Source organism: Sphaeroforma arctica (genome assembly GCF_001186125.1).
Source record: "Sphaeroforma arctica JP610 unplaced genomic scaffold supercont1.268, whole genome shotgun sequence".
Classification (NCBI taxonomy): domain Eukaryota; class Ichthyosporea; order Ichthyophonida; genus Sphaeroforma; species Sphaeroforma arctica.
Window position 1 is genome coordinate 4545 of NW_014040290.1, and position 12649 is coordinate 17193.

The 12649-nt window shown below is 45.2% G+C and overlaps 2 protein-coding genes across 3 annotated transcripts; one reads left to right on the plus strand and one right to left on the minus strand.

Moving 5' to 3' along the window:
* SARC_04632 lies at positions 1 to 5569 on the plus strand. Of its 2 annotated transcripts, XM_014301520.1 has the most exons (8): positions 1 to 293; positions 722 to 792; positions 1468 to 1714; positions 2185 to 2703; positions 3180 to 3268; positions 3611 to 3772; positions 4192 to 4808; positions 5250 to 5569. In XM_014301520.1, the coding sequence occupies exons 1-7, from the start codon at positions 95 to 97 to the stop codon at positions 4273 to 4275; spliced, it is 1371 nt and encodes a 456-aa protein (XP_014156995.1). In that variant the 5' UTR covers positions 1 to 94; the 3' UTR covers positions 4276 to 4808; positions 5250 to 5569. The 2 variants fall into 2 exon arrangements, with proteins under 2 accessions (XP_014156995.1, XP_014156996.1); XM_014301521.1 differs by having other exon boundaries at positions 4192 to 5273.
* Positions 5570 to 9890: 4321 nt separating this feature from the next.
* SARC_04633 (hypothetical protein) lies at positions 9891 to 12649 on the minus strand (the record flags this gene model as incomplete). Its single annotated transcript, XM_014301522.1, has 4 exons — positions 9891 to 10399; positions 10908 to 11109; positions 11687 to 12343; positions 12611 to 12649. 4 exons carry the CDS (start codon positions 12647 to 12649, stop codon positions 10173 to 10175), a joined length of 1125 nt encoding a protein of 374 aa, XP_014156997.1. The 3' UTR covers positions 9891 to 10172.

A 12649-nucleotide genomic window follows, 5' to 3' on the forward strand; every position in this document is an offset into this window, starting at 1 on the left:
ACACGTCCACTTCCTCCATACTCTCTCTTTACAATTTGCGTTACCATGCCAACCACACTGGTAGGTAATACACGACATCGAGGATGCGATCTCCATGGGCATCCACCCCACACTCATCCGCCAAGGCTCAAGCGGATCCTATTTTGTGCGGAACCCTGAGGCCAAAATAACGGGTGTATTTAAGCCCAAAGACGAGGAGCCGTATGGCCATCTCAACCCAAAGTGGACCAAATGGCTTCATAAGACCATCTGCCCCTGTATATTTGGACGGTCGTGCCTGGTACCCAACCAAGGTGTGCGGGTGATGCACCATTGGGGTATCCTTTTTAGGGTTTAGGTGCACGTCAGTGGGCTATACGGTCTTTGTAGACTTTACACGTGCAGCACATGTGTACTCTAGCGGTCCACATATTCAGGCCCAATCTCTCCGCTGTCGGAACTTTATTCCGCATGTACATGGTCGTCGTACCGTGTTTTCCTTTGTAGTGTCCCTATTGTTCTGTCCTGCTTTCTCAAGTGTTGCTGCTCTTTGTGTCTCTTTAGTATAGCATGTTGTTAGTGTCTTTTTAGTTTAGTATGTTGTAGTTTAGCATGTTGTTCGTGTCTTGTTTCGTTTAGTGTGTGTCACGTTAGTATATCTATTCCTCACCTCTCTGCGTGTTCACTCTTCTGTATTGCAACACTTGGCTATGCTCTGTTGCGCTTTGTTGCGTGCTGGCAGGCTATCTGAGTGAGGCGGGGGCATCGCTCGTAGATGAGAAGTTGGGTCTGAGGATAGTACCTACGACGAAGGTAGGTAGACTGCTTTAGTCACACTTGTGACGTCTGTGTCACGTGGGTGGCATGTACTTGGTTTAGATCAGGGTTTTAGGGTTGTGCGTGGTCATGTGAGTAAACACGCAATGAATGTACGAAGAGTGCAGGCAGGGCGCTGCGAAGAAGCTGTGTGTGTTGTGTGGCTGTGATGGGTTGGGTGGTATATGTGGCGTTGTTGTTGGGTATGTTGTGTGTGTTGCGCATATTTTGTGTGGCTGTGATAGGTTGGGTGGCATATGTGACGTTGTTGTTGGGTTTGTTGTGTGTGTTGCGCATATGTTGTGTGTACTGTTTAACCCTGATTAAAAAGTATGTAGACAGTCTCATTATATATCTATCACTCTATTTCTCTCCCTCTCTCCCTCACCCTAAGATGCGATTGCATTCATGGGTACCCGCGACATCGTCATAGCCACAAACAACCTTTGCACATAGAAAACCACATAACACTCGCATTGGCATAAACCATAAACCATCCACCCCTCTCCACACATAGTAATCCCATTGGAATAAACCACAAAGCATCCACCCCTCTCCCCACATAACACTCCCATTGGAATAAACCATAAACCATCCACCCATCTCCCCACATAACACTCCCAGTAGAATAACCATAAACCATCCACCCATCTCCCCTCTTCGCCCTATCAGGTGGTCAAGCTGTCGAGTCCGGTGTTCAACTACCCACGCACCACACGGCTGTACCGCCTGTTAAAGAGCGACCAGTCCCTTCCATACAAAAAAGGGTCACTTCAGTTGTTTGTGACGGGCTATGAGGACGCCAAGAAGGTCTTTGGTCGGGTCAACGCACCCGACTACCGAGACCACGAGGTCAAGCGTGAGTTTGATATGCTGTTTGAGCGGATGGTGGTGTTGGACTACATCACCAGAAACACAGGTGTGTGTAAACCCTAAACCCTAAGCCCTGTGCGTGGTAGGGCGGCCGGACGTTTAGCAAGGGTTTAGGGTTTTAACCAGAAGGCTGACATGCTGAGAGAGTGGTGCACGTAGCACTTGGATGGCCCGTGCGAATGCCCAAGACATATCATTTGAGTGACCGCTACGTTAGCGCACTGAATCGCATCACAGCTTCAGCTACAATGTATTGTTGATACAATGTGCGTGGTAACATGCGTATGTGTTCACACGTAGTTCCCCGTGAGGTATATCCTTACAAACTCGTGCATAGTTCCTCATCAGATTGTTCATACGTCTCATCAACCACGGTGTATTACTATATGATGTACATGGTAGCATGCGTATGTGTTTGCACGTAGTTCCCCGCGGGGTATATCTTTATATGCACATGCATAGTTTCTCATCAGATTGTTCATCCCATGCACCTGCGTGCGCGACTGTCTGTCACAGACCGCAACGACGACAACTGGCTCATCAAAACACTCAACGACAGCGGCAGCAATGCACCCGAGAGTGACTTAGGAGTGGATCTGTGCACCGGCATATCCCCTGTCACCACCGCCCCCCACACCAACACACGCACACAAGCCTCGCCCAAACAGATGCCAAACAATGCAAATAGTAGCGGTAGTAACCTGCCCAGCTCTACCAACACCCCCCGCCAGCTGGGACGGTCCAGTCTCAGCGGGTCACTCAACGTAAACGGGCCAGTGGCGTATCATAGGAGGAGTCCGAGTGCGCATGAGACCAGCATCAGTGCCCCAGAGCCACTGGGTAGTAGTAATCTAGGCCAGGGGATTGGTGGACAAAGCTTGTATACTGGTAGTAGTGCGAGTAATAAAGGGAGTGGGTTAGAGCTCCATGACATACAGCGTAGTACCGAACTGCCCGAGTGCCACCGTGTGAAGTTGGCTGCGATTGATAACGGCTTGTCCTTCCCCTTTAAGCACCCGGACTCGTGGCGCACTTGTAAGTATTTATGTCCATGCGTATATATATATATATATATATATGTCTGTGTCTGTGTCTGTCTCTCTGTGTATGTCTGTGCGCGTGTGTGTGTGTATGTATGATGTATGTATGCATGTACGTATGTATGTATATATATATACATATATATGTGTGTGTGTGTGTGTGTCTGTGTGTGTGTGTATATTTATACTTATATACTTATATATGTAAAATAAATGTGTGTGTGTGTATACATGTGTGTATGTATGATCTTGATAGCTGAACTTTCATGTTATATATGCAGGTTGCAAGTATAGTTTCGACGCACGCATGGTGTGATAGTAAAAATACATGCATTCATACGCATTGAACTTAAATAAAAATATATCCTGTTACGCATACAGCATAGCGTGTATACTACTGTAGGGCTTGCGCTACCGTAGCTGCAGCTAAATCCTGTCGCTCCTGTGTCTCGTACATTGCCTCACCTACAGATCCCTATCATTGGATTTGGCTTCCGCAAGCGAAGAAGCGCTTCTCAGATGAGATTTGTAATTACCTGCTCCCGCTACTAACGGATGAGGTGTGTGATGTCGTCTCAAGCGATAGGTGATGTGCTGGTTCCTGTGTGTATAGTGTACTAGTCAAATTGTCCTGCGAAGAGTGTGATTAGTGAGTGTTGGGGTAGTACAAAGTGTGACTTATGTTGTGAAGGCCATAGGTGAGGATGTGGTGTTGCGGTGTGAACTCTCTGTGAGTTTGTCGTGTGTGTTTCTGTGCGAATAGTCCTATACAATTTTTGCACCGAAGAAATACGTGCACAGAACAAATCCCTATACCAACCTACACATACGAACGATTCGATCACCCTTTTCATGGATCATGTCTGTGGACTCTGATTTGGCACAATATCCGCTTTACACAGGTTTATGTGGAGGAATTGATCGAAGAAATGTACCAAGTATTTAAGCAGGATTCGGGTTTCAGCAAAAGCCACTTCAAGCGCCAAGCGGCAGTCATGAGGGGGCAGATACTAAATTTAACTAAGGCCATGAACGAACGCTCCACGCCAATCCAACTGGTGAAGGTAAACTCGCTCGAGAAGTATCCCGTTGAACGAGTTTCAGTATATATATATATATATATAGCATATGTACAAACCTTTTCATGGGTGTGCTGTGTGTGTATGTCTATGGTGAGTATTTTTCGGTGCAATCTGCTCTGTAGGATGAAAGTTGAGTACGGGTGGTTATCGCTAGCGCTGTATCAGAAACCAATCACACGGCGAGTATCGCCATCTCGGCTACGTTGCGTTGTGATGCATGGCTTTCTACGGTTCATGGCTCTACAACTAGTACGCAGGAGTGTTTTTATTTAACTACAAAGATGCACATTTGGTGAGGCCATTGTGTGCTTGGACTTTGAATATACACTTCAGCTCGCAAGATATATGTACCGAACTTTAACTTGCCCTTGTAAAAAAACTCTCCTCCTTTTTATTCCCAGATGACTTCGTGTGTGATAAAGAAAAAGGGTCAATCGAAATTTCAGCAATTTCGCAGCCGGTTACCCTGGTTTTCTAATTGGTAATAACAAAGCATTTAAATAGTATAAATAAAGTAATTCTCGGATTATCTCAACCCAATCGCACTCGTTCGGCTGGCTGAACATCTCAGATTCCGACTGCGGAGCTATCCGCATCTTCCAATGTGCTATCAGCAACTACTTACATATTGTAGGGAAGCGCTACTACTCACCGAAGCTATCAATGACCCTATTTTAATACAATGCAAGATGCTACCGCAATTATTGACCTAAGAACAGTGATGCTGTACCAGCCCATTGAGAGGATGGGTGAACCTCATAGCTCGTAGTACTGATTATCAGGAACTAGCTTAGTTCATTTACCTGAGATGCACATTGGTGTAGCAAGATATATGCGTAACATAAGTTTTGTTTGTTGGATTGACTTACACAGATCCAACTCCTGGCTCAGAACTCTGATGTGAAGATGTTGTTTTTTGAGGTGGAGATTCCCGAGTTCTCACAGGATTGATTAAGCTATACTTCTCACAACTCCCAGAACCTAACATCAACGAAAGCGAGTGCAGCCAATTTGCGAAGTAAGTTCTGCTTGAGTTTACCGATGAAAGTTGTGTGTACAACGTGGGATGTAACTTGCCTCGGCTGGTCACACTACAAATCGGTCGTAATTTGGAATACTTGTGGTGTTTATCGTGCAGGCTCCATCGAAAACTTGTGCCTGTATCGGCCAGAATCTGGCAGCGCAAGCTTAAATGTCAAAGAAATAAAAGCTGCAATACCGGATTTGTTGTACGAGCTGAGATCTAATATATGCCGAAAAGAGTAAATTTTAGATGTGATGATAGTATAAATTGCATAATCAGCTTGCAATGATTACTTATACCGATCAGATTTGTGCACATGGTCGTATGCACCACAGGTGAGCCGGTGCAGTCGAGTAATCTATGCGCCATATATACCTCACACACAGTCTAATCCATAAACTGAACTTTCTCCGATACATGTTTTTAACTACCAAGGCATCCTCCACCTCCCGGATGGGCTTAAGCAGATCCAACTACTGGAGCAGAAGGTTGAGGTCCCCAGCGCTGATGTGAAAATTACTCTTTCCGGCATTTGTGAGATCCTATCTAACTCGTACAAAGATTGCGGTATCGCAGTTTTTGCTCTTTTAGCGTATTTAGTCAAAGCTTGCGATGCCAGATGTTGGCCGATATAGATACATATTGCCGATGAAGCCTGAATGTGCACGAATAAAGCACTGACAACTCTTTACTGTTAATGCCGCTCGCGCAGTAGTAAGAAGCTGACAAATGAAACTTCGTTGAGAGCCATTTTGGATGACGATATTATTGTGGAACCGCGGGTTGTTTCGAAACAAAACGAAGCGGGAACATGTGTGCCAGATGTTTGTCACAAGTGTGTAAATACTTTGTCTTTGGTGCTTCATCTTTTTGGAAATGATATAAAGGGCCTGAGGCCCTGAGCCCGGGCGCCTGGGGATTCGGAATACAACACAAAGAGGCTGCGGGCTACGCGCCCATTGCGCAACAGCGCAGAGCACTAGAGAGCCGCAGACTGCAGAGTACCGTGGTCCGTGGACTCGTGGACTCGTTTTTTAAAATACACTTGTGACAGAGTCAAAATTTGAAAATCAGCCTGCGAAATGATTCGCTTATACCTTTTGAATTTTGAATCTTCATCAGTTTATCGTCGTATAATCTGTTAGTTTTGTTTTGATTGGATCTGATTTTATTGATCCATTGTAATAAGTGATTGTAGTCTTCTAAATTTCAGTATTTACATCTATGACTATGGCGCCAACTGCCCACTCTACATTCTTCGACCCCAATAACCATCCCGCATACAACAAGAAGTTTCAGAAGGTCGTACCGAACTCTTGCTCTAGTTAACCCATAGATTGAGATTCATGGGTTTTTACTTAGAAACGATCTCCATGGATACCAAATCATGTTTTTCTGTCTTCAATCTCCATTGATTTTATACTTGAGATTCCTTGGTTTTTACTTATTAGAAACGATCTCCATGGACAACACAAGTTTTACTAAAAAAAATAGAAAATATGTACAAAATATTTTTTATGCAAGTAATATCCAATAATACATGTATGTAAATTTGCCTTTTTAATTTTCGAGAGACTAAATCGAGAAATCTTGATGCCACCACTGTCAGAGCCACCTAAACCGCCACCTACAGTTCGAGCCACCTAAATTGGCCACCATTGTAAGAGCCACCTACAGTCGCCACCTACACCATTGTTGACACCATCCGTGAAAATTCTGACATGACATCACCATTGCTACAGTAATCACTATAGTAAACACATGTGTACAATACACTATACGTATGTAAACACCACGGAAATTGAGCGTTATATCGAGTTTGTATTGAGCTATACTGAGCGATTATATTCACTCGCGATGTCTAAGATAACTATATACAGCTTGTGGAGAGTGAAACCGGTGTGATGATACAATTCGATCTAGACCCTAGAATAACCGCAAAAAATCTGATAGCACTTGTGGTTCATGGCCGTGTACCTCAGGAAACCGGGAATAACCCTGAACGATTTTATGCAATTGAGCTGATCTACAACCGATACCAAGCATTTAACTCTGGCGTATGGTATCAGGTAACGCGGGAAGTAGTCAAGAGTCTTCTTCGCCAGAAGGACTCTATAGTCGTGGTGATTGTATATTGAAAAGAGCGAGGACAATAAATACATACATGATTAAATTTTGTTTTAAAACACAAGACGTGTCTCAATACTTGGAAAATTTCCAATTTTATTTTGTATATATCTACAGTATACTATGGTATGGTGTAAGTGGCGGTTTAGGTGGCGCTTACAGTGGTGGCATCAAGATTTCTCAATCTAGTATTCACTACATAATCAGAAAGGACTACAAAATGAGAAAAGAAATCATTGGATCACTTTGACTTCTCTGATCTCAATTCTCAGATCTAGAACAATCCTTGTACAAGTGTACATATAGCGATATCATATTTGACTGGAGTAAACAATCTTCTATACAACAGCACAGATCAGTACGGTATGTAGTCGTAACTCTCGTAAGTCGGTGGATGAAGATATGATCAAAAAATTGGAATCAACGAACACAGATATTTAGACGAGTGCTGTCTTGGATTTTTAGTCTTTTCCTGAGACCTGGGGCAACGAGGCAATACAATGTAAAAACCAATACTCACTCGATTGGTCAGATACATATTTTGTTGATGTGGACAGCAGCTTTCTACAAACGCGAAAGTCATATCGGAATTTCTAGTATACGAAGTGTCTAATTTAAATCCTAGACGGCTATGGAAATGAACTGTTCTTGTCCCAATAGTTGAGGCGTAATTTTGTAGATTCAGGGCCGCGATATAAAACGGATGCAGGGCAGTATGATTTTTAGTGCGTATTAAAACTTGAATTCTAAGTTCTAGTATTGTTAAAAAAGCCAAGCTTTGGTATTGTAAATACAAAAGACAGACCGCACAATAAACAAGCTTATCTGTGTGCTGGGCAGCTTGAGCTGTGTTAGTATTGCATTTACCACGCAAATACCGGTTGCTCTCTACTGCCTTTCAATTCGAAGGTGAATGCAAACTTTATTGGGTACTTTCAGTTCTACTTCGACCGATCTGCCTGCCATCCTTTTTAATCACACGTCGCAACAAGTTAAAAGGGTGCGGTTGAGTGAACTAGACATCAATATAACAATGCTCGTTCCAGAAATGAATAACATAGGCGGCGCATTCCGCAGTATCTATACCAATTCTTCGGATTCTGAATCCTCCGTATAGGAACAGGCCGGCCAGATCTACTGCGTTTACAAGTCCCCAATCGTGAAAACACACAAGATACAAGACAAAACAGGTGATGGAACACTTTTCGCCACAGCGACAGAGGTTGTGACGACCACCAGCTGCATCCTGATAACTACGTTCACGAATATCGATTCTGCTGGCGAGTATGGGGACTATCGGATACCTTGAACGCACCGATTACGTTGAAGTACAGCACTATAACTACCAAGAATGGGCCGAGCATTGTCGAAAGCACCAGTGTGTTCATATCAATCACCACCCACAGCGGCGGCTCAACTGATATTGTAGGACCGAGAGGATCCCATAGGCTCTACGGCAACGTCGTGCTCTCCCGAATCTCTGTTTTAAAAGGTGAGTGTTACTGTGATGGCTACTATAGAAGGTGAGTGTTACTGTGATTATTACTATAGGTGAGTGTTACTGTGATGACTACTATAGTAGGTAAATGTTACTGTGATGGCTACTATAGTAGGTGTATAGTAGGTGAGTGTTACTGTGATGTCTACTATAGTAGGTAAATGCTACTGTGATGGATGCTATAGTCGGTGCATATTAAACCTTCACTTTTAATTCGAGTCGTTGGAGAGTGACGTCAGCCTCCCCTTGAACTAACCCAAACTCTCGTACACAACAACGGCCGTGTGATCCTGACGGATCACGCTATGTAACTAACACAGAAATCTCTTTACAAGTAAACATACACCAGAACACAACCACTATTACTACTAGCACTAGAAATCAGTATTAGATTGAGTCATTAAAAAATATAAGACCTCAGACAGACATACATACTTATGTTGAGTCATCAGGTCTGTTTATTCCAAAGAGAGGCCTTCGAGCAAGTGTCCTCAAGTCTCAACAGCAACAACGGATTGAAGATTAGGCGGCAGACACATGACCATCCGAAGCATCGCATTGGCTGCGCCCCCAGATTATAATAAAACCACATAAACTGGAGCTAGGGTTTTAGGGTTTTGGCTAAACCCTAAACCCTTTGTTCTGACGGGTCTATATGTTCACACAAACATGTTTTTGAAGCTACCTGTGTGAACATGTACTACACATAATGTGCTCATAGTGATCAATCACATGCTCTAAACCTGCCCCTAGTAATGTGAAAGCACTCGAAAGAAGTTTACAACCCACAACTATTGTAGCAGCAACATGAATCAACAATTCATGAAAAGAAATCGTAACCGTACGGTAACAGGCTGGAACAAACACTCGCGTAACAAATAAAACGGTAATATCCAGACGTGATATAGATTCGTCCCGACCATAGCGTACCCGCACAACACGCTTCGTTACGACCATAGCGTACCCGCACACTTGGCACGCTTGTACAGTTCCTCGCGAACATCGCATCTTCCCATTGATTGTCCTATTGATTCGAACCACAAGAATACACTCCAAATGTTCTATTGGAGGTGGGTAATGGCTTATACATTGATCAAAGTAACAAACACGACAGTGTCGAGAGCAATGAAACAAGGTTCTAATCTCTCATCTGATCTCACCTGTTCGGTACTGTTTTGGCACTATTATGTACTCTACGAGTCAACAGCATTCGACGATAAGACACAAGACTCGACTGATTAAGTATGTACTTTAATAGATACTCACAACGTACCAGTCTATCATCAATTAGTGCACTTGCAACGTGAACCTCGCTTGTTTCGCATTGTGAGCCGCGGCAATGATCAACCGTCTCTTAAAATCCAAAAAACGGCTCGATCCAGCTAATAGCTGTCCGAGTCGTAGTACTAAATGATCCTATACGTTCTGTAACCAAAAGTTTTTGAGCCGCTCGCACGAGGTGTAGATAGGAATAGAAAAGTATTAAAATCCACACATCGGGGTTGCAGAAGTCCCTCCTTGTAGGCGAAACTCATACTCTTTTAATTGCTTTTAGGCAAATTCTAACTAATAATTAAAACACCCGGAAGGTGAAACATATGTAGCCTAGGGCACGATATCAACCCTTCAAAACTCCACACACGGCGAGAGTACTAATACGGTGTAAATACCACCCCCAAGCCCTGGTGGGAGGTCCAACTAGCATATACTGCCGTCATTCGTCAGTTATACACTCAGCGCAGACCACCGTACATCAACTGCCAATCCCACATGTAGCACTCTGGGTGGCCGTAGTGAGGCGTTTTAAGACTAATATCATCTCCTTCCACCCAACAGTACGACGGCTTCTCGTCGTCTGTGGGCCCGGCACGTGCCCAGGCCAGCGGAACGGTGTAGTCCATCAGAGATGTATAAGAAGCGATTTTGGCGTCGATGCCCCCGTATGCTCGGCGTTCTTTGCCTGAATGGAGAGTGGGTGGATTGATGAGTACTATATATAGTGGCGTGCGAGGATGTGGTGCGGGGTTGAACCCTTATAAATTCGTACGGATGAGGAAATATGCGGTTCGATAAGTATCAGGAAAACACTGCACACTCGCATGTAAGCAGCAATATCGAACACGCACCTCTACATCGCACTCTATGCTCGCTGGTAACTATGAAGGATGCCACGTTTGCCTACACAGGCGTGTCAATGATACCTACACTGACCGCACGTTTAAGGCAAATAGTATATACATGGTCCTCATACGACCACTTGTCGAGAGGTGTAAATGGGTACCATCCCATTGAAGGGAGCGTGTCTGCACTCTTTGGCTGGACAGGCACGCCTCAACGCACCCACCACTCCCCGCACCTATTTATTAAAGTCTATAACCGAGCTCACCTCGGATAAGTACAAAGAGACGAACGCATAGTATAGCATAGCACATACCATTCCAGTACGATACACTACATCAACTACATACCCGCTACTAGATCGTCTCTCGCACAGATACCATTCGCCGCAGTCAGGGATGAGGTATCGCTTGCCGGCAGTTCGGTACTCAGTTGACCCAAGAAGCGAGCACCAGCAGACACCGCTGACACGAACGATTGTAGCGGCGAGTCTTGACGTTCCGCAGAGTCGACTACTTTCCGTCCCAGGTCATTCCATCCCATGACAAACGCCTGAGATTTGGGTTTGGGTGATGTTGCATTGACCGTGTATTGGAAAGGGCTTTGTTGTTGGGATACCTGTGCTCAGGCTAGACGATACGAGACACGCAGCGAATGGGAGAATAATGCGATACGAGCGTGTCTATAACGTTTCTTTGTTCCCCACAGAGTCGACTAGGTTCCAGCCCAGCCGAATACGTACAATGGTCTGGCCGTATATACACATGCACACACGCGTACAGAGACAAGCACGAGACTTGCACACTCAGTATGTACCAAGACAGGCTGATTCTGCACACGGGTACTATAGGGCCTCAGCCGACGCAGTGAACTCGCACTAAGCATATGCATACACAGACAGTATACACACAAATTCACACACTCTGAGAACACTTTTACACACGCGCCCAAGCCTAATTTCGAATTATACACAGTTCAACAGCTGGAACTAGAAACACACTTTAAAAGCCAAAACCCAACAGATGTACATGGTCACCCAAAATGTGCACACACCCCCCTCCAACTCCGCTTCATAAGTCATAAGTAGTGACCCAACACATCCGCAGCCATGCACATCAGACCCACGTACCATATCAGTTGTGTTGACCACAACATCCCAGAGCTTGCCAAACACCACCGCTCGCGGGCAAGTATCGTAGTGGAAGGTCTCTGGCTTCTTAGACTTCTTAGAGGCGTCTCCGTAGCCCATAATGTGCCACACGTCCTTGCTGTACGGCTGATTGTAGCTCGCAAAGTACCCCTCCCGCACGACCTTCTGAGTGAGATCCTGGGTGATGATCCGCACGGGCGTCTGCTCGACCAGATAGAAGAAGCCTTTCTCCGGGGTTTGGTACGCGTGCCATTTGCTCAGGTCAATTACCAGCCATTGGTTATTGTATGTACCGCTGTTGTACTTGGAGAACAGCTCCACCCACGTCGCCCCGTCGTTGCTGAGCGCATTCGCGACCACCACTCGGATCCACGAAAACACGGTATGCTCGTTCTGCACAAGCACACTCTTGTCGTACGCTGTGATGCTCGTCTCCGTGACTACGAGGTTAGCCAAGCCCTTGATGGTGTAGAAGTCGTCTACGCTGCTGATATAGCCTGGCATGGAAGAGTAGTGCACCCGCGTGCGGGTGGTGGTGGCAGGACCTTCGACGTCCTCGAATACGGTAACAGGCAAGGAGGTGTGCTTGTATATGCGGGGATACGCATTGCTGTATGTGTCCCAGGTATCGTGGCCCTGTACAAACCACGGCGACAATGTGTGAGATAGACGGATCAAAGCAAGTACGTAGCGCGAACATTAATCACCCGAGAACCACAAGTGATTGCTAGTTGGCCTGTAAACTCCATCGTATAATCAGTAGGTAGCTACCCACCTCGGCGCGGGCAGTCTAAAGCCCAACAGGAAAACAAGAAGACACCAGTGGTTATTCGCAGCCACCACTGGCACTAGAGTGGCAGGACCACATCAGCACCGCAATAACAACACATCCACCCAACACACCCAATCTCCATCTGACCCACATGCATCACCATGCGACAT

Excerpts from the sequence above, each read along its gene's own strand:
- SARC_04632 (XM_014301520.1), top strand. The coding sequence starts at position 95 with ATGGGCATCCACCCCACACTCATCCGCCAAGGCTCAAGCGGATCCTAT. Across the intron at positions 2,704-3,179 it reads CCCGGACTCGTGGCGCACTT|ATCCCTATCATTGGATTTGG; the intron begins GTAAGTATTTAT and ends CCTCACCTACAG. Across the intron at positions 3,773-4,191 it reads CGCCAATCCAACTGGTGAAG|ATGACTTCGTGTGTGATAAA; the intron begins GTAAACTCGCTC and ends TTTTATTCCCAG.